The 27,386-nt window shown below is 41.2% G+C and overlaps 1 protein-coding gene across 1 annotated transcript in view; it reads right to left on the reverse strand.

Moving 5' to 3' along the window:
* The window catches only part of LOC126214857 (aminopeptidase N-like), a 235,715-nt gene that overhangs the window by 22,423 nt on the left and 185,906 nt on the right, over positions 1-27,386 (reverse strand). The window contains exons 13-14 of the mRNA XM_049941492.1: positions 19,926-20,154; positions 11,269-11,552 (exon numbers count right to left, since the gene is read on the reverse strand). Of these exons, the coding sequence (XP_049797449.1) occupies positions 11,269-11,552; positions 19,926-20,154 (513 nt within the window). The remainder of the gene's footprint in view (positions 1-11,268; positions 11,553-19,925; positions 20,155-27,386) is intronic.

A 27,386-nucleotide genomic window follows, 5' to 3' on the forward strand; every position in this document is an offset into this window, starting at 1 on the left:
AAACACCATATTAGTATTCACACAAACTGTATATACATTTTTCTGTAAGACATAGTTTCAAATGATTTTTAAAGCATTTTAGGTCTGTTTCTTTTTTAATGATTTTGGGGAATTTATTAAAAAACCTTTTGCTTGCTTCTTCAGGGGCAGTCATAGACAGTTTTAGACTTGTGTTTATCATGTAGTAATTTTCATTTCCTCTCGTACCATGTTTGTGTACATCTTTATTTAGGAGGTGTTTATCGCTTGACCTTACTGCCATTATGCTTTGGTATATGTACAGTGAATATACTGTCATAATATTATAGTGTACAAAAGCTTGCCTACAGGTCTGTCTGGGTGATAGTTTATCAACGCATCTCACTGCCCTTTTCTGAGATACATTGCAATAATACCACCAAGACAGACCTGTAGGCAAGATTTTGTACACTATACTATTATGACAGTATATTGACTGTGTATATACCAAAGCATAATGGCGGTAAGGTCAAGCGATGAACGCCTCCTAAATAAAGATGTACACAAACAAGGTACAAGAGGAAATGAAAATTACTACATGATAAGCAGAAATCTGTGGTTCGACCGACGCACAGACTCCATTATTTAGAGCACAGTAAGGAACATCCCTGGCGTATAGAAGTAACTGGAAGAGTTGAAAACAAACACATCACCAGATGTAAAACTAGTTTGGTTTTAAAGAGAGTACTCTACATCATTGGCCCCCTACTTAGCTCGCATTCATCATGAATCTTTCAACCAGTGCCAACTCCCAAATGACTGCAAAAAAGTGTGGGTGACTCCTATGTGGTGACCAGGCAAAGCTACTTTTATCCAGCCACAACTGTGGGTTCTTTGATTGCTCTGGGAGAAAGCTTATCACATTGGAACCCATGGAATAATAGTTCACTTTATTACATAAATGAATAAAAGGTTTACAACTTTCACGTAGATCTACAGTACAGGGTTGCTTGATAAGTTACAACTGCTACTGACTGTTGAAGCACAGAACAATTCCAGCAGAAACTTCGACTGTTGAAGCACAGAACAATTCCAGCAGAAACTTCAACTATCTCATGGGTCCTAGATGATGATGCTGACTGCAGTAGCTGAGGTCTCACACTGGAGCTGAGTTCTCGTATGCTCGACACTACCGGCCTCAGCACGAGGCCATTGCTATACTGAGAAGGAAGGCATAATTTTTAGGAGCACCTCTCATACATTGTTGCAGGTTGCAGCAAGCTCTCACTAATGTGTGTGGTATCTACTTGTATTGACAACTCTGCTATGGTAATGCAATCTCTTTACAATACTACGTCATGTATGTAAGAAGGGCGAAAGAGTGGGCCCACAGAATTGTGGACCAATATCCTTAACATCGATTTGCTGCAGAATTCTTGGACATAGTCTGTGTTTGAATACAAAAAAATTACTTGAACAATGTAAGAAAAGATAGATTGCTACTTACCATAAAGAAGACATGTTAAGTTGCAGCCAGGCACAATTAAAAAGACACTTAATAAAAGTTTTCTGCAACAGTCTACATCAGCAAAAGAGAAACGCACACCATTCATACACACAAGCAACCACACCTCACGCACACATGACTACTAACTCTGGCAGCTTAGGCCCCAATGCACTCTAGCCCAAGCTGATGGAGATGGCGGTCAAGTGTACACGAGATGTGCTTGCTTGTGTGTATGAATGGTGTATGTTTCCCTTTTACCAATGAAGGCTGTGGCTGAAAGCTTTGTATAAGTCTCTTAATTGTGCCCATCTCCAATTAACGTGTCTTCTTTACAGTAAGTAGCAACCTACCTTTTCCTACATTGTTGATATTCATGCTTGTAGTTTCCACTGTTTTATAAATTTTGTTACGACACAACAGCTTCCGTCCACAAACCAGTGAGGATTTAGAAAGCATCAGTCGTGCACAACTCAGCTTGCCCTTTTCTTACATGACATCCTGTGAACCATGGATGAATGGCAACAGGCAGATTCCATAAGTCCAGACTTCCAGAAAGAGTTTGACACCATGGCCCACTGCAGACTGTTAATGAAGGTAAGAGCTTATAGAACTGGTTCTCAGATATGTGAGTGGCTTGAAGACTTCCTACGTAATAGAGCCCAGTATGTTTTCATCGCCGGTGAGCGTTCATCAGAGGTAAGGGTGTCATCAGGAGTGCCCCAGGGAAATGTCACCCTTTATTCATATTAATGAAAGGGAAGCAGTGGTTGGGAAACGAGTGAGACAGGGTTGTAGCCTCTCCCCGATGTTATTCAATCTGTATATTGAGCAAGCAGTAAAGGAAACAAAAGAAAAATTCGGAGTAGGTATTGAAATTCATAGAGAAAAAGTAAAAACTTTGAGGTTCGCCGATGACATTGTAATTCTGTCAGAGACAGCAAAGGACTTGGAAGAGCAATTGAACGGAATGGACAGTGTCTTGAAAGGAGGATATCAGATGAACATCAACAAAAGCAAAACGAGGATAATGGAATGTAGTCAAATTAAATCGAGTGATACTGAGGGGATTAGATTAGGAAATGAGACACTTAAAGTAGTAAAGGAGTTTTGCTATTTAGGGAGTAAAATAACTGATGATGGTCGAAGTAGAGAGGATATAAAATGTGGACTGGCAATGGCAAGGAAATCGTTTCTGAAGAAGAGAAATTTGTTAACATCGAGTATAGATGTAAGTGTCAGGAAGTCGTTTCTGAAAGTATTTGTATGGAGTGTAGCCATGTATGGAAGTGAAACATGGACGATAACCAGTTTGGACAAGAAGAGAATAGAAGCTTTCGAAATGTGGTGCTACAGAAGAATGCTGAAGATAAGGTGGGTAGATCACGTAACTAATGAGGAGGTATTGAATAGGATTGGGGAGAAGAGAAGTTTATGGCACAACTTGACTAGAAGAAGGGATCGGTTGGTAGGACATGTTTTGAGGCATCAAGGGATCACAAATTTAGCATTGGAGGGCAGCGTGGAGGGTAAAAATCGTAGAGGGAGACCAAGAGATGAATACACTAAGCAGATTCAGAAGGATGTAGGTTGCAGTAGGTACTGGGAGATGAAGAAGCTTGCACAGGATAGAATAGCATGCAGAGCTGAATCAAACCAGTCTCAGGACTGAAGACCACAACAACAACATACATATTAATGATCTGATGGAAAGGGTGGGCAGCAATCTGCAGCTGTTAGCTGATGGTGCTGTGGTGTACAGGGCAGTGTCATCATTGAGTGAATGTAGGAGGTTGCAAGATAGCTTCGACAAAAGTTGTAGTTGGTTTGATGAGAGGCAGCTCGCACTGAATGCAGTAAAATGAATGTTAAGTAGACGATTAGGAAAAACAAACCCGTAATATTCAAAAACAGCATTAGTAGTGTGCTGCCTGAGACAATCAGGACGAGTTTTAATGTTGCAGGGCAATATGAAATGAAATGAGCACGTGAAGACAATAGTACAAAAGATGAATGGTTGACTTTGGTTCATAAGGAGAATTTTAGGAAAGTATCATTCAACTATAAATGAGATAGGAGATAGCATATAGAACACTAATGTCCACCGTACTCGAGTATTGATAAAGCATATGGGGTCCCCAGCTAGTCCGATTAAAGGAAGACATTGAAGCAATTCAAAGGCAATATGAAATGTTCACTCTACAATGGAGAGTGCACTGATATGAAAGGAGATGATGTACTGGTGGAAGTAAAGCTGTGAGGGCAGCTTGAGAGTCTTCCTAGTGTTGCTCAGTTCGTAAAACACTGGCCCGCAAAAGGCAAAGGTCCAAAATTCTAGTCTCGGTCTGGCACACAGTTTTAATCTGCCAGGAAGTTTCGTTCAAAAGCATGCTGCTGGGTTTGTAACCAGTACATTCAGTTACAATGGAAGTATTACGGAGATGCTTTCTCAACTCAAATGGGAGGACACTATGTGTTTTCGTGAGGCACTATTGATAAAATTTAGAGAAGTGGCATTTGAGACTGGCTGCAGAACGATTCCACTGCCACCAAAAACATTTTGCATAAGGACCACAATAATAAGATAAGAGAAATTAAGTCTCATACAGAGGCATATAGAGTGTCATTTCCCCTTGTTCCATCAGCATGTGGAATAGTAAAGGAAATTGCTAGTAGTGGCTCAAGGTACTATCGGCCATGCACCATAAACTGGCTTGCGAAATATGTATGTAGGTGTATAAGGTCCAGGATGGAATAATGGCAGTTTTATGAAAAGGACAGTTTGCTGCCCACCGTATACAGGAGGTGTTGTCACAGACAGTAATAGGTTAAAGACTGCCATACATTGTAACTTTAGACCAAAAGACCTTCTGAAGTAGAAAACACGCACACATTCACATAAAGACAGCTGACACATACAAGGGTTGTTTTTTAAGTAAGGGCCGTTTTTATTTTTAAAAAAAGATACAAATACTTTTGTAAAAAAACTTTTATTTTCTGATTCTACACACTTTTACCTATTTTTCTACATAGTTGCCTTGTTTATTTAAGCACTTGTCATACCGTACAACTAAGTTTTTAATTCCCTCTTCAAAGAATTCGGCCGCCTGCTCCGACAGCCAAGAGTTCACGGCCACTTTCACTTCATCGTCGTCATTGAAGCACTGCCCGCCAAGATTGTGTTTCAGGTACCAGAAAAGGTGAAAATCGCTAGAAGCAAGGTCGGGGCTGTATGGTGCATGGCCCAAAACTTCCCAACCAAAAGAATCAATCAAATCCCAAGTCTTTTGAGAGGTGTGAGACCTAGTGTTATCGTGCAGGAGCAAAACTCCTTTTGTCAGCATGCTGCGCCTTTTGTTTTGAATTGCTCTGCGGAGCTTCTTTAGAGTTGCACAGTAGGCATCTGAGTTGATTGTCGTTCCTCGTGGCATAAAGTCCACTAGCAAAACACCGCGCCAGTCCCAGAACACAGTTGCCATAATCTTGCGCTTTGACAGCGTCTGTTTGGCTTTGACCTTGACGGGTGAGGTTGTGTGTCGCCATTCCATCGATTGTCGCTTGCTTTCGGGAGTGATATGGGATACCCATGTTTCATCTCCAGTGACAATTTGACTCAACATGTCAACCCCTTCTTCCTCGTAATGAATCAAAAAGTCCAATGAAGTGGCAAATCTCTTCCCTTTGTGGTCCTCTGTGAGGAGTCTGGGTACCCACCGAGAACACAGTTTCTTAAAGTTTAGGTTTTCAGACACAATTTTGTACAAAACCGATCTTGAAACTTGTGGAAATTCCAAAGAAAGAGTGGAAATTGTGAATCTTCTGTCCTCACAAATCTTTGTTTCGACTGCAGCCACCAAATCATCAGTGATCACAGAGGGCCGGCCCGAGTGTTCTTCGTCATGGACGTTTTGACGGCCATTTTTAAACTCTCTAACCCATTGATGCACTTAACCTTCACTCATTGCATTCAAGCCATAAACTTCTGTTAACTGACGATGAATTTCTGCAGCTGATAGGCTTCTCGCGGTCAAAAAACGTATCACTAACTGTATCTCACACACGGCGGGCGATTCAATAATCATAAACATTATAAAGTAGCACAGCGATGCGTACACGTCAGCTACAGAGCTGCAACTTGCATCAGTGTGAACGGGAAGGATGCCGGCAAGCGGCGCGGTAGCTTGTTGCGGCGTCCGCGCGAACTACGGGACTATACGCGCGCTACCCAAATAGCAAAACTCCTTTACTACTTTAAGTGTCTCATTTCCTAATCTAATTCCCTCAGCATCACCCGACGTAATTCGACTACATTCCATTATCCTCGTTTTGCTTTTGTTGATGTTCGCTTTTGTTGATGTTCATCTTATACCCTCCTTTCATGACACTGTCCATTCCGTTCAACTGCTCTTCCAAGTCCTTTGCTCTCTCTGACACAATTACAATGTCATCGGCGAACCTCAAAGTTTTTATTTCTTCTCCATGGAATTTGATACCTACTCCAAATTTTTCTTTTGTTTCCTTCACTGCTTGCTCAATATACAGATTGAATAATATCGGGGAGACGCTACAACCCTGTCTCACTCCCTTCCCAACCACTGCTTCCCTTTCATGCCCCTCGACTCTTATAACAGCCATCTGGTTTCTGTACAAATTGTAAATAGCCTTGCCTTTCGCTCCCTGTACTTTACCCCTGCCACCTTCAGAATTTGAAAGAGAGTATTCCAGTCAACATTGTCAAAAGCTTTCTCTAAGTCTACAAATGCTAGAAATGTAGGTTTGCCTTTCCTTAATCTAGCTTCTAAGGTAAGTCGTAGGGTCAGTATTGCCTCACGTGTACCAATATTTCCACGGAATCCAAACTGATCTTCCCCGAGGTCAGCTTCTACTAGTTTTTCCATTCGTCTGTAAAGAATTCGCATTAGTATTTTGCATCCGTGACTTATTAAACTGATAGTTCGGTAATTTTCACATCTGTCAGCACCTGCTTTCTTTGGGATCGGAATTATTATATTCTTCTTGAAGTCTGAGGGTATTTCGTCTGTCTCATACATCTTGCTCACCAGATGGTAGAGTTTTGTCAGGACTGGCTCTCTTAAGGCCGTCAGTAGTTCTAATGGAATGTTGTCTATTCCCAGGGCCTTGTTTCGACTCAGGTCTTTCAGTGCTCTGTCAAACTCTTCATGCAGTATCGTATCACCCATTTCATCTCCATCTACATCCCATTTCCATAATATGGTCCTCAAGTACACTGCCCTTGTATAGACCCTCTATATACTCCTTCCACCTTTCTGATTTCCCTTCTTTGCTTAGAACTGGGTTTCCATCTGAGCTCTTGATATTCATGCAAGTGGTTCTCTTTTCTCCAAAGGTATCTTTAATTTTCCTGTAGGCAGTATCTATCTTACCCCTAGTGAGATAAGCCTCTACATACTTACATTTGTCTCTAGCCATCCCTGCTTAGCCATTTTGCACTTCCTGTCGATCTCATTTTTGAGACGTTTGTATTCCTTTTTGCCTGCTTTATTTACTGCATTTTTATATTTTCTCCTTTCATCAATTAAATTCAACATTTCTTCTGTTACCCAAGGATTTCTACTAGCCCTCGTCTTTTTACCTACTAGATCCTCTGCTGCCTTCACTACTTCATCTCTCAAAGCTACCCATTCTTCTTCTACTGTATTTCTTTCCCCCATTCCTGTCAATTGTTCTCTTATGCTCTCCCTGAAACTCTGTACAATCTCTGGTTTAGTCAGTTTATCCAGGTCCCATCTCCTTAAATTCCCACCTTTTTGCAGTTTCTTCAGTTTTAATCTACAGTTCATAATCAATAGATTGTGGTCAGAATCTACATCTGCCCCTGGAAGTGTTTACAATTTGAAACCTGGTTCCTAAATCTCTGTCTTAACATTATATAATCAATCTGAAACCTGTCAGTATCTCCAGGCCTCTTCCATGTATACAATCTTCTTTTATGATTCTTGAACCAAGTGTTAGCTATGATTAAGTTGTGCTCTGTGCAAAATTCTATCAGGTGGCTTCCTCTTTCATTTGTTAGCCCCAATCCATATTCACCTACTATGTTTTCTTCTCTCCATTTTCCTACTACCGAATTCCAGTCACCCATAACTATTAAATTTTCGTCTCCCTTCACTATCTGAATAATTTCTTTTATTTCATCATACATTTCTTCAATTTCTTCTTAAATTTCTCTGCCTACTGAAGTACAAAACTTCATTCTGAAGATTAGGTGAAGGAAACAGTATTGAGAAATAAGAACTGCACGATCCTTAACCTTTTGCAAGATGTACAGTTATCTACTTCAAGCAATGTTCTAATTGCTCCTCCTGAATCAAGAAGGACCACAAAATCTACCAACAGTACAGTTTTTATTGTTTAGCCTTGCTAGCAATATTACTTCCTCCTTGAAGAATTGTTTTTGAAAGTCAGACTGGGAAGCAATTAAGTTCTGCTCAGGTAAATGAGTTGGTATTCAGTTATAAGTCACTGAGAAAATAATACACTCTCTGATCAAAAGAATCACAGTGTAATGAGGAATTAACTACTAGATCTCACAAGAGGGTGACCCACACATACATAAAAGGAGGCAGGTAGTATTGTGTTGTCAGTAGGGAAACAATAACAGCAGAATGGGTCAGCCTGGAGAGTTTGACTTCAAACAGAGACTAGTTACTCTATGTCAAATAAGTAACAAATCCATCAGGGACATTTCAAGCCTTCTAAAGCTGTTCAGGTTGACAGTTGGTGATGCAACTGTGAAGTGGAAATGTGAAGGAACAGCCGCAGCTAAGCCGAGACCAGGTAGATCTCGTGTACAGATGAACAGAGGACGCTGAGCATTGTGAAGGGTAGCTATAAAAAATTGCAATGAAATCAGCAGAAGAAATCACTCACATGTTCCAAAGTGCCACCAGCAGTCCAGCTATAACAATGACTTTGGGTACAGAGTTAGAAAGAATAGTGTAAGCCACTCATTTCTTTAGTCAGAACCAAGCAATGCTCGAGGTAGTGTAAAGTGTGATGCCACTGGATGGTGGATGGCTGGAAACAAGTGATTTGGAGTGACAAATCATACTATACTGTATGGTAATGTGATAGAAGGGTTTGGGTTTAGGAAATTCCTGAAGAATGTTACCTCCCTTCATGTGTAATGGCAACGGTGATGTAGGGAGGAGGTGGCACTATGGTATGGGGGTCTTTCACATGCTTAGTATGTGGTTTACTTATTGCACTTAAAAGAACACTAAATGTGGAATAACAATAACACATTTGATAGCAATGAGTGCTGTGTACAGTAGAGAAACAGAGTGGAGATGACAACTGTTTCTGTCAGCATGGCAATGCCGTTTCTCATAAAGAAGCATCTGTTTGGTTTGTGGATAATATAAGATTCCTGAAATGTACTGCCCTTTCTAAAGTCTCTATCTGAACCCAGTGGAACACGTGCAGGATGAGTTAGAATGTTGACTTCGCTTAAGACCGAAGTGTCCAACATCACTATCTTCTCTGGTTTTGGCTCTTGAAGAAGAACAGGCTGCCATTCCCCCACAGCCATTGACACACCTCACTGGAAGTGTCCCTTGCAGGGTTCAAGCTGTCATAAAGGGGAAGGGTGGACACATCCCATATTAATGTCCACTAACAGGTGTTCAGATAACTTTGATCATATAGTGTCAACAGGAAAAAGTGAAGTATGTGCATAAATAGAGCTGGTTTGCTTATCTGCACTTTTATTGAAGAGTGTTACTACAGCATACTGAAGTCAAGCAATGGAAAGTTCAGGATAGAATAACAACAATATGGAAAGGAAAGACTGCTACTCACCACATAGAAGGGATGTTCAGTTGCAGTCGGCACAATGGGAAAGACTGGTAAAAAATTTAAGCTTTCAAAATATTTCTTCCAAAGTAAGCACAACGCTCTCTCCTTCTCTCTCTTACCCCCCCCCCCCCCCAACACAAACAAACAAACAAACGCACACACACACACACACACACACACACACACACACACACACACACACACACACAGCGAGAGAGAGAGAGAGAGAGAGAGAGAGAGAGAGAGAGGCTATGTGCGTGCGAGTTGTGCTTGTGTGAATGTGCATGTATTTTCTGCTTTGGAAGAATGACTTTGTTCAAAAGCTTAAAGTTTTTGGCAGTCTTTCCAATTAAGCTTATCTGCAGCTCAATGCCTTCTCTATGAGGTGAATGGCGTAATTAAGTAAGTCAGATGTTCTGATGTCACTAGTAAGGAACCCATCAACAGCTTTGAGATTTTGTGCCACTGAATAATGTATTACAGAACAAATTTTGTATATGGTGGGATTTTAAATAAAATTCTCATTCTGAATAGCTATTCTAAGTGAATGGAAAGCAATGCCGATTTCACACAATCACAGCAGTAACCACCCTGAGCTATAATTAATCTTCATCTGCAGTACACTGTTTTGAAATTTTCTGGCAGATTAAATGTGTGCGTGCTGAAATGGGACAGGAACCTGGAAGCTTGTCTTTCTCAGTCAACGCTCTTACTGACCATCTGGGCACTAATTATGACCCGCAGTCGCAACTTCAATTCCTTCAGTACCTCTGCTACTTTTCAGACTTCACACAAAGACAAGGTTCCCGGTCAGGTACACAGATTTAATTACACTGACCTACTGTGTGGGTCATAGCAAGTAGAGGCTGTTGCCATCCCCCCCCCCCCCCCCCCCCCCCCTGTGCTACATCGAAGTGGAGGTTATTTTCCAGATCAGATGGTCACTCCACTTTAAGAGTAATCATCCCTCTAACTGGTTTGATGTAGCAAATCACAAATTTCTCCCTTGTAACAAACTCTTCATCTCAAGGTAGCACTTGCACTCATGCCCTCAACTATTTGTTGGATATGTCCTCAGCTATGTGTTGGACACAAGGAATTGTTTGCAGTCAAGAGCTGGCATGATGTGCTATTCCACATAAGTGGTATGTGTGGGAGGGAGAGAGGGAGGGAGGGACGGAGAGAGAGAGAGAGAGAGAGAGAGAGAGAGAGAGAGAGAGAGAGTTCCATGTTTCTCCCTGACCATGCTTTTGGTCCCTGTGCTTACCAGTTAGGTTGACATCAGAAGTGCACTCATTCTGTACATCCTCTGGACACTATAATCTCGTTACACAACATATAACACAAATGTTCCTTTCTTCAACAATTCTGAGAACCACCCACTCATTCCATATCATATTAGAAGCGAATACCTTTTTGTGGGATATCAAGATTACAGAAAAAGCAATATTAGTGATGTTCAACAGCTACTTTGCATCAGTATTGACTTACAGTATTGAAGCACACACTTTCACAAAAAGAGAAATATCGAGGCTTCAGGCATCAGGAATGGAATTCCTTGGACCTATCATCCAAAAGACTGAGATGAATAAGCTACAAAATGTGGATGTGAGGAAGAATGCTGGAATCAAGACATCCCTTTCAGAGTTAATCAGCACATCCAGGCTACAATGATACAGGCACTTAATGAGGTTCAGAGTACAGGAACAGCCCAAAGTAATACAGAAAGAAAGGAGGAAGGATAATTCCCAGTATGGAGACCCAGAAGCCATCACTTGGACAAGATTGAGGAAGGCCTCATTGCCAGAGGAAGGACAATGGATGATATTGGCTGTGATATGTTCTACATGGACAAAAGAAGTGGAAGAGCCTCATTAACAGTACCTGGGACAAAGAAATTTTACAATGATGATGATGATGATGACACAGTTAACTTTGTATTTTACATCGCTTGCAACATGACTGACCTTGAGTGGCACATAAGTGGGCGTGAGGCTGAGCCCAGCCTCGAGGTGCAGTGTGCCATCCAGGAAAGCCTGCCACGGCACGAGACTGACTTCGGCACGGCTGTCGCGCAGGTAGCGTGTCAGGTTGAGTGCGATGCCGTAGGGAAGGGCGCCAGCCCGGGACAGTGACAGTGAGTCCGAGATGAGCTGCGCACGTGTCGACTTCGGCAGCTGCAGCGGAGCTGTAGCCAGCTGCCGCACCAGCAGTTCCCAATTGGTCGTGTCGTAGTTCACCCGGTAGTAGCCTGTGGAAAAATGCCATCCGTGTAAGTGTGGGCAACAGTGCCAATGCCGACAGAGCTCCCAGCCTCTGAATGTACCGTACCCTGTGAGAGATGCAGAAAAATATCCTGGGGTGCAAAGGCTTCACCAGTTCCACAGGAAAAGAGGGAGGGGGGTATCTGGGATGCCAAAGGCTGACCACATAATTCATCACTATGCTGTTACTGATTTGTACTCTAAGCTACTACATTATTAGTTTTACCTAACATATAAACACAGCCAACATATCTGTTTCATATGAGTGACAGGCTTCTAAAATCGTGTGGCTCACTTGCTTAATTTGACCCTACTTTAAAATGAATCTCCACTACTGGCCATTAAAATTGCTACACCGCAAAGATGACGTGCCACAGACGTTACATTTAACCGAAAGGAAGAAGATGCTGCGATATGCAAATGATTAGCTTTTCAGAGCATTCAAACAAGGTTGGCACCAGTGGCGACACCTACAACGTGCTGACATGAGGAAAGTTTCCAACCGATTTCTCATACACAAACAGCAGTTGACCCGGATTGCCTGGTGAAACACTGTTGTGATGGCTCGTGTAAGGGGGAGAAATGCGTACCATCATGTTTCAGACTTTGATAAAGGTCAGATTGTAGCCTATCGCGATTGCAGTTTATTGTATCGTGACATTGCTGCTCGTGTTGGTCGAGATCCAATGACTGTTAGCAGAATATGGTATCGGTGGGTTCAGGAGGGTAATACAGAACGCCGTGCTGGATCCTAATGGCCTCGTATCACTAGCAGTCGAGATGACAGGCATCTTATCCGCATCGCTATAATGGATCGGCAGTCACGTCTCGATCCCTGAGTCAAAAGATGGGGACGTTTGCAAGACAACAACCATCTGCACGAACAGTTCGACGACGTTTGCAGCACCATGGACTATCAGCTTGGAGACCATGGTTGCGGTTACCCTTGACACTGCATCACAGACAGGAGTGCCTGCAATGGTGTACTCAACGACAAACCTGGGTGCATGAATAGCAAAATGTCATTTTTTCGGATGAATCCAGGTTCTGTTTACAGTATCATGATGGTCGCATCCATGTTTGGTGAAATCACGGTGAACGCACATTGGAAGCATGTATTCGTCGCCATACTGGTGTATCACCCGGTGTGGTGGTATGGGGTGCCATTGGTTACACATCTCAGTCACCTCTTGTTTGCATTGACAGCACTTTGAAATGTGGACGTTACATTTCAGATGTGTTATGACTCGTGGCCCTACCCTTCATTCGATCCCCGTGAAACCCTACATTTCAGTAAGATAATGCACTACCGCATTTTGCAGGTCCTGTACGGGCCTTTCTGGATACAGAAAATGGTCAACTGCTGCCATGGCCAGCACATTCTCCAGATCTCTCACCAATTGAAAACGTCTGGTAGATGGTGGCCAATCAACTAGCTCGTCACAATACGCCAGTCACTACTCCTGATGAACTGTGGTATCATGTTGAAGCTGCATTGGCAGCTGTACCTGTACATGTCATCTAGCTCTGTTTGACTCAATGCCCAGGTGTATCAAGGCCGTTATTACGGACAGAGGTGGTTGTTCTGGGTACTGATTTCTCAGGATTTATACACCCAAATTGCCTGAAAATGTAATCACATGTCAGTTCTAGTATAATATATTTGTCCAATGAATACCCGTTTATCATCTGCATTTCTTCTCGGTGTAGCAATTTTAATGGCCAGTAGTGTAAATCAGAACACCTTCAAGGATTTTGTGAATGCTAAAGCTTAAAAGTAGAACAAGCGTAGCTTCATTTGACTCTCCTTTAAAATGAATGGAAATCAGAATACCTTCAAGGATTTTGCAAATGCTAAAGCTTGAAAAGTACCACAGACTAGGCACGCTGATTTTTTCAGTAAAAAAAAAAAGGACATCAAAGGAAGGTAATTTTGTGACATATTATGACACATATGTAAAGCATTTTTATTCAGTATTGAGCAGCTACAGTGGGTTGAGTTTTGCAATTTTATTTTCCCCCCTAATTTTGATTAGCCAATAATGCTGCAGGATACACCATTTTTTGACTCATACACAGCCTAAAACTACACTTTATTTGAATGTAGAACATAAAAATTGTTGGTCAGATATGACAGAAATATTCATGAAGAGTGATACACCATGAACATAAAAATTGTTGGTCAGATATGTCACAAACATTCATGAAGAGCGATACAACATTTCTTGACTCATACACAGCCTACAACTTCACTTTTTTTAAACGTAGAGCATAAAAATTGTTGGTCTTGACTCATACACAGTCTACAATTACACATTCTTTAAATGTAGAGCATAAAAATTGTTGGTCAGATACATCAGAAATATTCATGAATAGTAATAAAATAAATGTCATGTGACTAGGGCCTTCCGTCAGGTAGACCGTTTGCCAGGTGCAAGTCTTTCGATCTGACGCCACTTCGGTGACTTGCACATCGGTGGGGAAGAAATGATGATGCTTAGGAAGCCAGGAATCAAACCCGAGCCCTTAGGATTGACATTCTGTCGCACTGACCACTCAGCTACCAGGGGCGGACATGAATAGTAATAATCAGTTGAAAATAAATTACCAGTCATAGGACAGTAGTAACTACAAGACTTATCAATGTGGAGATGATAAAAGTAAATACTACATTCAGTAAGAGCAGCCAGTTTTAAAATATTAACTATAGTATAAGTGACAGTACATCTTTCAAAAGTGCACATATTCTTCAGAGCTGATGTTCCAAAAATGTAGCGATTTACTGGATCGTGCTTTCCTGAACTCTTTGAAGTAGAGCTGCATCCGCAATCACAGTAGCAGCATGGAAGCATGCTATCAGTTAATCCACATCCATCGGCTGAGTAGAACAAACATGCTGCATCACGTGCACCCAGAGGGAGAAATCCAGGGGATTTAGGTCAGAGGACTGCAAAAGCCATAGAGCAAAACCTTCATCGTTTATCCATTTCCTGGGAATGGCTCTGCTTAAATAATATCTCTCATTTTTTCCAAAATGTTTTTGTCGCACCATCATGCTGGAACCACAAACTTTACAGAAAGTGAAACTAAATAATTTCTAGTGCTCCAGACAGACTATCTGTGAGACATGTAATGACACAAGGGCAATCCAAAAAGAAAGACCTTCAAAACACTGGGGACACAGGGAAACTATTTGTGTAGATGTTGGCCATGCTCCTGTGACTGGTGCTTATTCCAGTCCCAAATAAGCATGTAAGCAGTTTACTTTGATTCTCATTCTCAACTTCACAGCCATTCAAGATGTTGAACGCTCCACCAAGTGCAAAGTTTGCTATTATTCGATTTTTTAACTGGTTGAAATTCATCACCAATTGATGGAAGTGTATGGATGACAAAAACTTTTGCACAAAGTGTAGAGAGTTTACTTCTGAATGTACAGAAATTCATGACAAAGAAAGGAGCAGTATGCCATCAATTTCTGACAAGACAGTCCCAAAGGTTGAAGAAATCGTGCGTAAAGATCAGAAGATCATTTGGATGCTCTCTGCAGTTTAGTTTCTGAGATTTCACAAACCACCATCCATGGGATTTTAATGGAAGTTGCAATGCTGGAAGGTATGTGCCAAATGGGTACTACCAAGTATGCTGACAGAAGACCACAAACAGCGAGTTGATTCTTCCCACAACTTTCTGCGTCAGTATACAGGTGAAAAATTCTTGGACTTGATTGTCACTTGGGATGAAACCTCAGCATTCCACTTTATATTTGAGACGAAACAACAGTCATGCAAATGGCAGCATCCCTCTTTGAAAATCCAAACAAACAGTCTGCCATTAAAGCCGTGGCAACTGTGTTTTGAAACCAGAAGTGTATGAACAAATGTTGATCAACTTTCTGCCAGATGAGAGAACTATAAACACTGGCAGTTACTGTGAAACACTGAATAAACTCACAAGGACAATTCAGAACTGGAGAAGGAGGATGCTGAACAAGGACGGAAGAATCCACAACATGCCCGCCCAAACATCACCCATCAAAACGTCAATGTCCAGGAAAACTTTGGTTGGAATACCAAAGACCCACCATACAGACCAGACTTGCGCAAAGTGACTACCATCTGTTCCCTAAGTTGAAGAAACAAGGGTCTGGACAGTGGTTCCACTCCAACGACTAAGTTCAGCATTTTCTGTAGGACATGGTGGTGAGCTGGCATGCCGTGGGTATTGCAGAACTGCTACAGTGTCAACTAGAATGCATCAACCAAAATGGTGATTATGTAGAAAAATAAAGCATTCTTCAACATTTAACTGATGTAGATACTACAGAAAATAAAAAGGTTGTTTGTATGTCTAATCATTAAAGAGGCCTTACATTTGGGATTATCATCATACCTTACTAGTGTTAATATACATATTAAACACAGTCAAAAGATCTGTTTTATACGAGTGACAGGCTTCTAGCACTTTCGACTCACTTGCTTAGTTGGGCCCTCCTTTAAATTGAATCGAATTTATTAACACTGTCAAGGATTTTGCAAATACCGAAGCTCAAAAACTAGCACAGACCAGATATATTGCTTCCAGGAGTATAATATACTGAATGGTTATGATTAAACATTCCCTATTTAACATGTTAGAACACAGAAACAAACTACCGTACCAGTACCGAACATGGTAGCATTCACGTCCAGAGTATGCGGTGCACGATTTCCACGCATCACAGTGCCACCGTCCAGTTCCAACTATGGCCACCAGGTGCCACAATCAGTCATCGTGATTCATAGTCTCACACACCTGAACAGTCGCAGTGCATTTGTTGACATGTCAACATGAGCTTGGAAAAAGGAGGAAGGCATTACAGGTGAAGTTCAATCATTAAAACAACAAAAATGCTGCAGCTGCACTTCGGGCTGAAAGGATTACGGGCAAGTCCTCTTTCTCTACTTGCTGTGCGGTGCATGATGAAGTTCGAATCAACTGGAGAACTGGGCATCGCTCTGGGAGGAGGCCAACAACCAGTTGCACCACGAGTGGTTGATGAAATCGCTATCGTTATAGCAGAAAACATTGCGCACAATTCCCGATCATCAGGCAATGCGAATTCTGTGTCACGAGAATTGAACTTCGCATGATCCACTATATGGAAGGTGCTTTGAACAATTCTTAAATGAAAAGTCTCGATGACTTCATAAGTGTTTACAGGAAAAAATTTCTTGGAATACTATGACATTAAAAGGGAAACTCTCTTCGAAAGCTTTACAGTTGGGTGAAGAAGGATACAGACATTAATTTCGCAGGGAAACCAAACCATTTCCTGGAAAATTTTGAAGGGTAAGTTGTTTCATTTTAAAAAATGCAAAAACAGACAAACATTTCTGGTTGAGAGGGAGGACACTGTAGCATACCGTGCAAGATTTTTTAGAACTTGGAAAGAAAATGAGGAAGGTGCGACGAAACACGTCATGTTTACTGATGAAACATGGGTGCATACACACTATACTGTCAATAATGTTGCCAGCATAGTGACCTACTAGATGCATGGAAAAATGAAAGTTCTGGACAAAAGGGTAATAGTGGTTCATGCGGCAAGAGACATGTGGTTCTCCGGCTGGGGTGGCTGAGCGGTTCTAGGTGCTACAGTCTGGAACTGCGTGACCGCTACGGTCGCAGGTTCGAATTCTGCCTCGGGCATGGATGTGTGTGATGTCCTTTGGTTAGTTAGGGTTAAATAGTTCTAAGTTCTGGGGGACTGATGACCTCAGAAGTTACATCCCATAGTGCTCAGAGCCATTTGAACCATGTGAAATGTGGTTCATTGAGGGTGCAGACCTCATCATTATTCGAGATCAACATTGGAAGATAACCACAATGAAATGAACAGTGAAAATCATATAAAATGGTTGCAAGAGCTCCTAATACAAAATATTTAAGCTGGAAGTATTGTGTTATTAGGCACTTTATTTTCGTTAACATTGTCTAACACATCTTGCCTTTCACCTTACAACTGTGATCTGAACTCCAGCAAACTTATCTCAAATTTAGGCGAATTTAATGAAACAAAGTTTCATAAAAAAACATGACTGGAAGAAGGTGTGTGATAAAGCAAAAACTATTATGGATGAATACTGGCACAGTGACACACTGATGGACGAAGCTATTCAGAGCATCATTATTCAACTTCAACCACACATGACAGTGAAATTTCATCACATGGTTCTGAGGATATATCAGACAAGGCAAATTCAGGCTCGACAGAGACACCTGCGTCGGATACCAGCAACAGCTCTACCAAGTCAGTTGATGGAGCAGTACTGTGTGTAAATAGCTAGGTGTTCAGCCCTTCCATATGAATTAAAGGTTGTTGAAAACATTGCATTAACTTTTCTCACTAGGTCATATTTTTTGTTCCAAAGAATAAAAAAAGAAAAAAGTGTTACAGCACTTGACAAAATTTGAACCCACAACCTCTTGCACAACAAGCGGACCTGTTGCCCATAGCACCACTTCAGCTGACAGTGCATGCTCTATTTCAATGATATAGATTCTTGTTTGGAATTCCAAAAATTCTTTTGCTTCCATCCGTAACTTGCAAATAAGGACTCACTATAGTGAATTGTTGCAGGATGTGATACCTGAGAACCTAACCTACACCACCATATATATGGTTTCAAAAGTCAGTCCCCCATAGTGGGGACCTCTCATTCTCAGTTATTATATTGTACACCAAAATTTCTATTTCATTTTGATTTCATATACTTTCCTGAAGAATGATGTATTAACAGTGAATGTATCTTTATCTGCTGCACGCTCAACTACGAAAAGCAGTTATTAGATGGTAACACAATAGGTCGTCCCCCCCCCCCCTCCCACCTGTTTTCCTGTATAGAAAAATGTATTAAAAGCGAATATACCATTGTCTCCTAAATGCATGCACAACTGAATTGTTCGACCATAAGTCAACAGTTTTATGTTATAATTGTTCACTTCGGTTGTTTTTCTGCACAGCAAAGTGATATCAGGATGTATATCTGCTGCACATGTACCAAGTAGAGTTCACGGACGATTTTACATTTTCATTGAGCGCTGTTATACTGCTCATGTGCCATCCAAAACAACCAATAGCAGCACACATCAACGGTACACAGCACACCCAACTAAAATGGCAATTGCAAACTGAATGGGTGCTATGGCACTGGATGCAAGAGGCCTTCAAGTTCTGTTTACAAATGTTCAATGTGGCTACCTTTTGTAACATGACAAATGTCCCGTCTGTAACCAATTTCCTGTCAGATCCCATGAAGCAAGTCTTTATGTATGGTGGCCACTGTTTGTGTTATCCATTGCTGCAGCTCATCAACATTACCCGGCAGCAGAGGAACAAACACACTGTAATTAATGTAACTCCATACACGGAAGCCCGTTGGGGTTAAATTAAATAAGGTGATCGTGATGGCCAGGATATTGTTCCACCACATCTAACCCAAGCCGGCACATTCCTATGGAGATATACAACAACTTCCGATGGTAATGTGGTGGCGCATCATCTTGCTGGAAAATAAATTCTGTACCCATATCATGTTGTAATTGAGGTGTTAGATAATATTCAAGCATGCCCATGTACATATTGCCAGTTACAGTGGACTCGACAAAAATGAGAATACCATAAATCTTGTTACAGCTTAGAGCAAAATAACCTTTACCTTAGGCAAGTCCAGTGCATTATTGATTATTTGAAGAGGTTTCTGCTTGTCTCGTATCTGAACATTATGCTGCTTCACTTCACTGTAGGTATAGAAGGTGGCTTCATCAGTAAACACAATTTTATTGATGAAATCATCTTCAATCTGTATTTTGTTAAACATTCTACACTGAGCTCGTTTTTCTTTGTCCCTTTTTCTTAAAGCTTACAACAGCTTCAAATGTCTGCATGCAGTGTGACTCAAATGAAAGTGTGTTAATTTTTTTTAAAATGAATGTGCATAATGTAACTGAGGTGGGACTCAAGTTCCAGCCCAGTATTCACCTAGTCAGATGTGGAAAACTGCCAAAAATCTACATCTGTACTGGCAACCATACCAGCTCTCATCATTAACCTAGTGGGCATTTATATGGGGTGAGTGCACCTCCCCATTCTACAAGCAGCGCTTTACTGTCCACGGCTATCTGTGCTTGTTATATGGCATTTTGCCTTGTGAAGCTAAGTACTAGACAGCCATTCTGTCCATTAGTATTTTTATAGTGAATATTTCTTTTTGTTCAAAATTTTACATAACAAAGGCCCACAGCATGTTTTATATGCTTGAAACAAGTGTGTGAAACCCCAAAATGATCCATGAGACACGTGTCTGCTGTCACTTTACCTGTCTGTTGGAGATTCAGCAGGAGCCACTTGGCCGTCCCCGGGGCTCCGGGAGGGAGAACTCCGAGAATGGTGGTCGACCGCTGGCTTTCCTCAACACCCAGCCAGACGCGAGGCTTCGTAGATACATTTCCTGACCTAACATCATCCTGTGTGGCGAAGCTTACCGGTATGTACCAGGCTTGCGAAGAAGAGTTTGTCACAGGATGGCCATCTGTGGTGAACCTGGTCTGTACAAAAACAATAATTAATTACAATCATTTTAACCATATTTCCTCTACATATTACTGCATCAATAATGAGGGTCTCGATGTAGTCACAAATTAAATTTTTGTAAATAAAGTGATTAAATTATCTTCGATAATGATAGGAAAATGTAATCATATCAGGTCAATGATTACACCGTATCATGCCAGTCACAGATGTGAAATCAATTCTGTGGAGAGAAAGTGAAAGACATCAGCTTAAATGGAGAATTCTAATAATGAATGCCGCATTAGCAAGAGGGTGTGATTCTATTCTGTGACGTACTACAAGTGTTTTGATGAGTTACAGTTCGAATAGCTCTTGTGTAATGTTTAAACCACCATAATAGTCCCACTTTCTTTCACGATATGGTAAATTTATCTTTATTTAACTTTGCAGGCAGGTTTCTTTCCTGTTGGCACAACTTTCAGTTAACCTAAAGGAGTGAAGTCATTGATCCCACCTGTATGTGAATCAATGAAACTGTGTTCTGAGTGTTACCATATTTTAAATGTTTGTGTATAATGTTTTCTAAAGGCAAAGGATGGGTACCACCTCAGTGCTTATTGAAAGTGTGGAAAACTGTCCAAAGCCTACACACAGACTGGGCAGTATCATTAATATTCAATCAATCTGGCTCAACTCCATGACTTCCAGATAGTGTGTTGCAGAGTAAGCTATAAAGGCAGGTCACCTTATAACTCACATCAAAGATGGGGAGGCAAGGATTTGTGGAGGGGGGACATGACAGTGTAACCATCAGTGATCACACAGAAATAAGTACAGGATAAACATCAATAAAACTGACAAACTGCAGGGATCGATTCCTAACTGGAAATGGAGAGAGAGGAGGAGGAGGGGGGGGGGGGGCAGGAGGTACTACGAACATGGGCTCGGAAATGCATTGTTGCCACGGTAGATGGCACACTCTGATGAATGAAAGTTCCTCTGACCACAAGCTGTGTGTTGCTTGTATGTTGCAGGCCATGTGATTGACGCAGCATACTGTAACGGGCAAAATGGTCCAGTATTCATGTTGGGAACAAGCTGAGATTGTATTTGTGTATGGCCAAGTGGATGGAAATGGTTGAGGGGCATCCAGCTGCACCAAAACAAGTACCCTCACAGACACCAACCACATCTCACATCATTTCAGCCCTTTTAGGGTGTTTGTATGATTATGGGTCCTTTCAGATACAGTTTTAATCTGCCAGAAAGTTTCATATCAGCGCACACTCTGCTGTACAGTGAAAATCTCACTCTGTAAATATCCCTCAGGCTGTGGCTGAGCCATGTCCCCGCAATATCCTTTCTTCCAGGAGTGCTAGTTCTGCAAGGTTCGCAGGAGAGCTTCTGCGAAGTTTGGAAAGTAGGAGACGAGGTACTAGTGGAAGTAAAGCTGTGAGGATGGGGTGTGAGTCGTGCTTAGGTAGCTCAGATGGTAGAGCACTTGTCCACGAAAAGGCAAAGGTCCCGAGTTTGAGTATCGGTCCGGCACATAGTTTTAATCTGCCAGGAAGTTTCATATCAGCGCACACTCCGCTGCAGAGTGAAAATCTCATTCTGGCTTGCACCATTTGTGTATATGCTGCAGCAATGGCCTCAAATGGAAACTTTTCATCGCCCATTATATTTAAATGCTCTACTTCACAAGAAAGAGGGGCAGAAAAAACCATAGACCTATCACTCTGCTTTCTGTGAAGTGCCACATATTCACTAAACATATCACTGGGCATACAGAATAGATTGTCAGATATGTGAGTGACTCAACAACTTTTTAAGTGATAGATGCCAGTGCATTATTGTGGGTGGTTTATGTTACTCTGGGACAAGGGTATTCTCAGGAGTGCCCCAAGGGGGTGTGATAGGACTGCCTTTTCTCTTTATACAGGGTGAGCACAAAGTCTTGCCCTGATTATAATAATTTATTACAGAATAACCGTTTGACACAATAATTTACATTGGATGCCGTTACATAGGTTAGTGTTACTAGTTTAAGACCGCTTACTTTACCGAGCTATCAAGGGAGCACACGTTGAAGTTCCAGCAAGATGGAGCACCGCCCCCACTGGGCGGGTGGGCTTTGATAGTTTCATCCAGGAAATCATGCAAGAAAACCACCTCTTGACACTAACCTATGTAATGGCATAAAATTTAACTTATTATGTCAAACAGTTATTCCATTATAAATTTTTATAATTGGGGCAACACTTTGTGCTCACTCTGTATATCTAAATGATCTGTCGCACACAGTGATCAGCAATTTGCATTTGTTTGCTGATGACACTGCAGAGTGCAGGGAAGTGTCATCGATGACTGACTGTAGGAGGCTATAGGCATTTCTGTTTGGTTTGATAAATGGCAGCTTGCTCTAAATGTGGAAAAATTTAACTTAATGCAGACGAGTTCAAGTAACAATCCTGTAATATTCAAACACGGCAGTAATGGTAGTGCGCTGTTGATTAACCCTAGATTACTAAACCCTTGTAAAATTTACAACTGCAGTTGGTACACATGGAGGAACATGTATATTTGTGAAAGACAATGTCAGCTATTGCTGCCTTAAATCTCTCAAAAATTTAAGAAAAGAAGGTGATTTTGAAATCTTTGCTGAAGAACTAACCTCAATAAAAAAAATCATCATTTGCCTGTACAGAAGTCCAAACTCAAACATAAAAATACTCTTTAACCAACTTGAAGGTAGTCTTGACAGTATCAGAGACACAAACAAAACAGTTATAATATGTGGGGACTTTAACAAAGTTTCAAGAGAGAGAGATGATCTTATGACTATATGTGCAACATACAACCTGCTCCCAATTATAAATTCCCCTACCAGAGTTACAAGTGCATCCCACACCGCTACTGATATGATACTGATAAACAAAGAGAGCCATGAATATCCAGCTAGAAACTTCAACACAGGTTCCAGTGACCACTATGCTCAGCTTCTTTGAAATATCTTCAATGCCGAATTTAATTAAACAAACAGAAACAATAAAAATAGGAAGAACCTTCAGCCATCAAAAGATTGAATACTTTAGGAATTTACTAAAGAAGGAAACATTGACTGAAATGTACAGATATGAAACAACAGATACGAAGTTCAACATATTTATGGATATAAATATAATAGAGGGAAACATTCCACGTGGGAAAAATATATCTAAAAACAAAGATGATGTGACTTACCGAACGAAAGTGCTGGCAGGTCGATAGACACACAAACGAACACAAACATACACACGAAATTCAAGCTTTCGCAACAAACTGTTGCTTCATCAGGAAAGAGGGAAGGAGAGGGAAAGACGAAAGGATGTGGGTTTTAAGGGAGAGGGTACGGAGTCATTCCAATCCCGGGAGCGGAAAGACTTACCTTGGGGGGAAAAAAAGGGCAGGTATACACTCGCACACACACACATATCCATACACATTATTTTAACATGTCATTTCCAGCTAAAAATCAGAAAATCATGTGTAGTAGGCTTAACAGAAAAAATTGCTGGTTGACAACAGGTATAAAAAAGTCGTGTTGAAAAACGAAGATTATATGAGATCTCCAAGTCTTCAATAGTATCCAATGAATTCCATGCATATTTCAAGAATTATACAATGATACTTAAGAAAGTGATCAAAGAACCTAAAGTAATGGCAAATGACTGTTATACAAAAAATAAAGCCAATAACACAATGAAAGCTGTGTGTAGTATAATGAAACAGCAAACTGACAAGGTTTCTCCTCGAAATTCTAGTATTAAATTGAATTGTAATAGCAAGGAAATTAATGACCCTAATGAAATAGCAAATGTGTTCAATACTTATTTTAGCAATGTAAGTGAGCAATACAAACTGCCCAGTATCATCTGTAAATACCAACCTAAATCCTACTTCATTGTTTCTCTTTCCAACAGCCCAGAAAGAAGTCTCGTCAGTAATCAGAACTTTAAAAGTGAATCATTCCACTGGAATACATGACAGCCCAGACAGCCTTATTAAAAAATGTGGAGATCTCATTATTGAACCATTAACTCATCTTTATAACAGTTCCTTTCACACCGAAATTTTCCCATTGTGCCTAAAGACAGCTAAGCTCTAACTACTATTCAAAAAAGATAAAAAGAATGAAGAAGAATAGCAGATTTTCTGGAAGAGCACAAAATACTAACCACAGCACAACATAGTTTCAGGAAAGGCAGATCAACTGACACAGCAATTTTTGAACTATTAAGTGGAGTACTTCAGAAACTAGATAATGGCGAAAATGTAATTGGAATATGTCCAGATCTCTCTAAGGCTTTTGATATCATACATCACACAAAACTATTGCCTAAACCTGACAACATGAGGATTAGAGGAACATCTAACAACTGGATAAAGTCATACCTAAGAGGTCGAAACCAAGTGGTTTAAGTGCAACATCAAAATTTCATCAAACTCACTCAACACTATTCAAACTATGAAACCATTAAATATGGAGTGCCACAAGGTTCATTTCTGGGACCTCTTCTATTTCTGTTATATGTGAATAACCTAAACAAATTCTGTGAGAACATCATCCAGTTTGCTGACGATACAAGTGTGCCAGTGAGTGGAAAAGAAATGGAAATGTTTCAGAAGTCTACAACAGACACTGAACAATATTGAAAACTGGTTCAGTCACAACAATTTGTTAATAAATGCAAGTAAGACAGTGGCACTAAATTTCTATAATGTGAAAAAAGGTGAGCAAACTGTTCAGATTCAGATATCTAACAAAAACCTTCAGAAAGTAGACAACATTAAGTTCTTAGAAGTATGGCTCCAAGATAACCTTAAATGGGCGATGCATATTGAAAAAGTCTGTAAGAAATTAAGCACTACGTGCTACTTAATGAGAATATTAGAGGGATGCGGCAACAAAGATTCTCTGAAAACTGTGTACTATACCTATATATACTCACAACTGAAATATGGAATTATTTTCTGGGGTAACTCTTCTCTTAGCCAAAAGCTCTTTAGGCTACAAAAAAGAATTATAAGAATAATGGAAGATGTAAAATGGAACAAAACCTATATATATATATATATATATATATATATATATATATATATATATATATATATATATATATATATATATAAACAAAGATGATGTGACTTACCAAATGAAAGTGCTGGCAGGTCGACAGACACACAAACAAACACAAACATACACACAAAATTCAAGCTTTCGCAACAAACTGTTGCCTCATCAGGAAAGAGGGGAAGGAGAGGGAAAGACGAAAGGATGTGGGTTTTAAGGGAAAGGATAAGGAGTCATTCCAATCTCGGGGGCGGAAAGACTTACCTTAGGGGGAAAAAAGGACGGGTATACACTCTTACACACGCACATATCCATCCACACATATAAAGACACAAGCAGACATATTTAAAGACAAACTTTTTGTCTTTAAATATGTCTGCTTGTGTCTGTATATGTGTGGATGGATATGTGTGTGTGTGCGAGTGTATACCCGTCCTTTTTTCCCCCTAAGGTAAGTCTTTCCGCTCCCGGGATTGGAATGACTCCTTATCCTCTCCCTTAAAACCCACATCCTTTCGTCTTTCCCTCTCCTTCCCCTCTTTCCTGATGAGGCAACAGTTTGTTGCGAAAGCTTGAATTTTGTGTGTATGTTTGTGTGTCTGTCGACCTGCCAGCACTTTCATTTGGTAAGTCACATCATCTTTGTTTTTAGATATATTTTTCCTACGTGGAATGTTTCCCTCTCTCTCTCTCTCTCTCTCTCTCTCTCTCTCTCTCTCTATATATATATATATATATATATATATATATATATATATATATATATATATGTGTGTGTGTGTGTGTGTGTGTGTGTGTGTGTGTGTGGATGGATATGTGTGTGTGTGCGAGTGTATACCCGTCCTTTTTTCCCCCTAAGGTAAGTCTTTCCGCTCCCGGGATTGGAATGACTCCTTACCCTCTCCCTTAAAACCCACATCCTTTCGTCTTTCCCTCTCCTTCCCTCTTTCCTGATGAGGCAACAGTTTGTTGCGAAAGCTTGAATTTTGTGTGTATGTTTGTGTTTGTTTGTGTGTCTGTCGACCTGCCAGCACTTTCATTTGGTAAGTCACATCATCTATATATATATACACTGCTGGCCACCGCAAATGCAACACCCTGAAGGAAGCATCCGAATCAAGTGAAATTTACACCATGAGTTTGCAGCGATGAGATATGCAACTGATTAGAATTTCAGCGCAGACGCACATCACGCGCGCCTGTGGCGCCACATCATAGCGCCATTTAAGGCTTGGCGATTTCGACGAGTGTACGTTCGGCACGTGTGTTTACCTTGTGGTTGTTTCACAAGACGATCAGTTATGCCTCGTAGACAACACCGAATATCTTTTGATCAAGTATCCGAGTTCGACAGAGGAAGGATAGTGGCTTACCGAGATTGTGGATTATCATACAGAGAAATCGCTAGTCGTGTTGGACGAAACCAAACAACTGTAATGCGGGTATGTGACCGTTGGATGCAGGAGGGTACGACGGACCGACGTGGTCGATCGCATTCACCTCGGTGCACCACTGCACGTGCTGATAGGCAAATTGTGCGCATGGCAGTGACGGATCGCTCAGTGACATCCCGAACCATAGCACAGCACATTGCGTCTGTAACGCATCATCCAGTGTCTGCGCGTACCATTCGACGCCGTTTACAGCAGAGTGGTCTGTCCGCAAGACGTCCATTGCTTCGTCTACCATTGATGCAGAACCACAGACGTCTCCGTCGCCAATGGTGTGATGACAGACGGATGTGGACGGCAGAATGGAATGACGTTGTCTTTACTGACGAGGCACGCTTCTGTCTGCAGCACCACGATGGTCGGATTCGAGTGTGGAGACACCGTGGAGAGAGGATGCTGGACAGCTGCATTATGCACCGCCTCACTGGTCTTGCACCGGGTATTATGGTATGGGGCGGTATTGGATATTACTCTCGCACGCCTCTAGTACGCATTGTCGGTACTTTAAATAGCCGGCGCTACATATCCGAGGTGCTGGAGCCAGTTGTCCTTCCTTACCTTCAGGGCTCGGCCACGCCACATTTCAACAGGATAATGCACGACCACACGTGGCACGCATTGTCCAAAGGTTCTTCGTCAATAACCAGATTGAATTGCTTCCCTGGCCGGCTCGCTCTCCGGATCTTTCGCCGATAGAAAACAT

Source organism: Schistocerca nitens, chromosome 12, assembly GCF_023898315.1.
Source record: "Schistocerca nitens isolate TAMUIC-IGC-003100 chromosome 12, iqSchNite1.1, whole genome shotgun sequence".
Classification (NCBI taxonomy): domain Eukaryota; kingdom Metazoa; phylum Arthropoda; class Insecta; order Orthoptera; family Acrididae; genus Schistocerca; species Schistocerca nitens.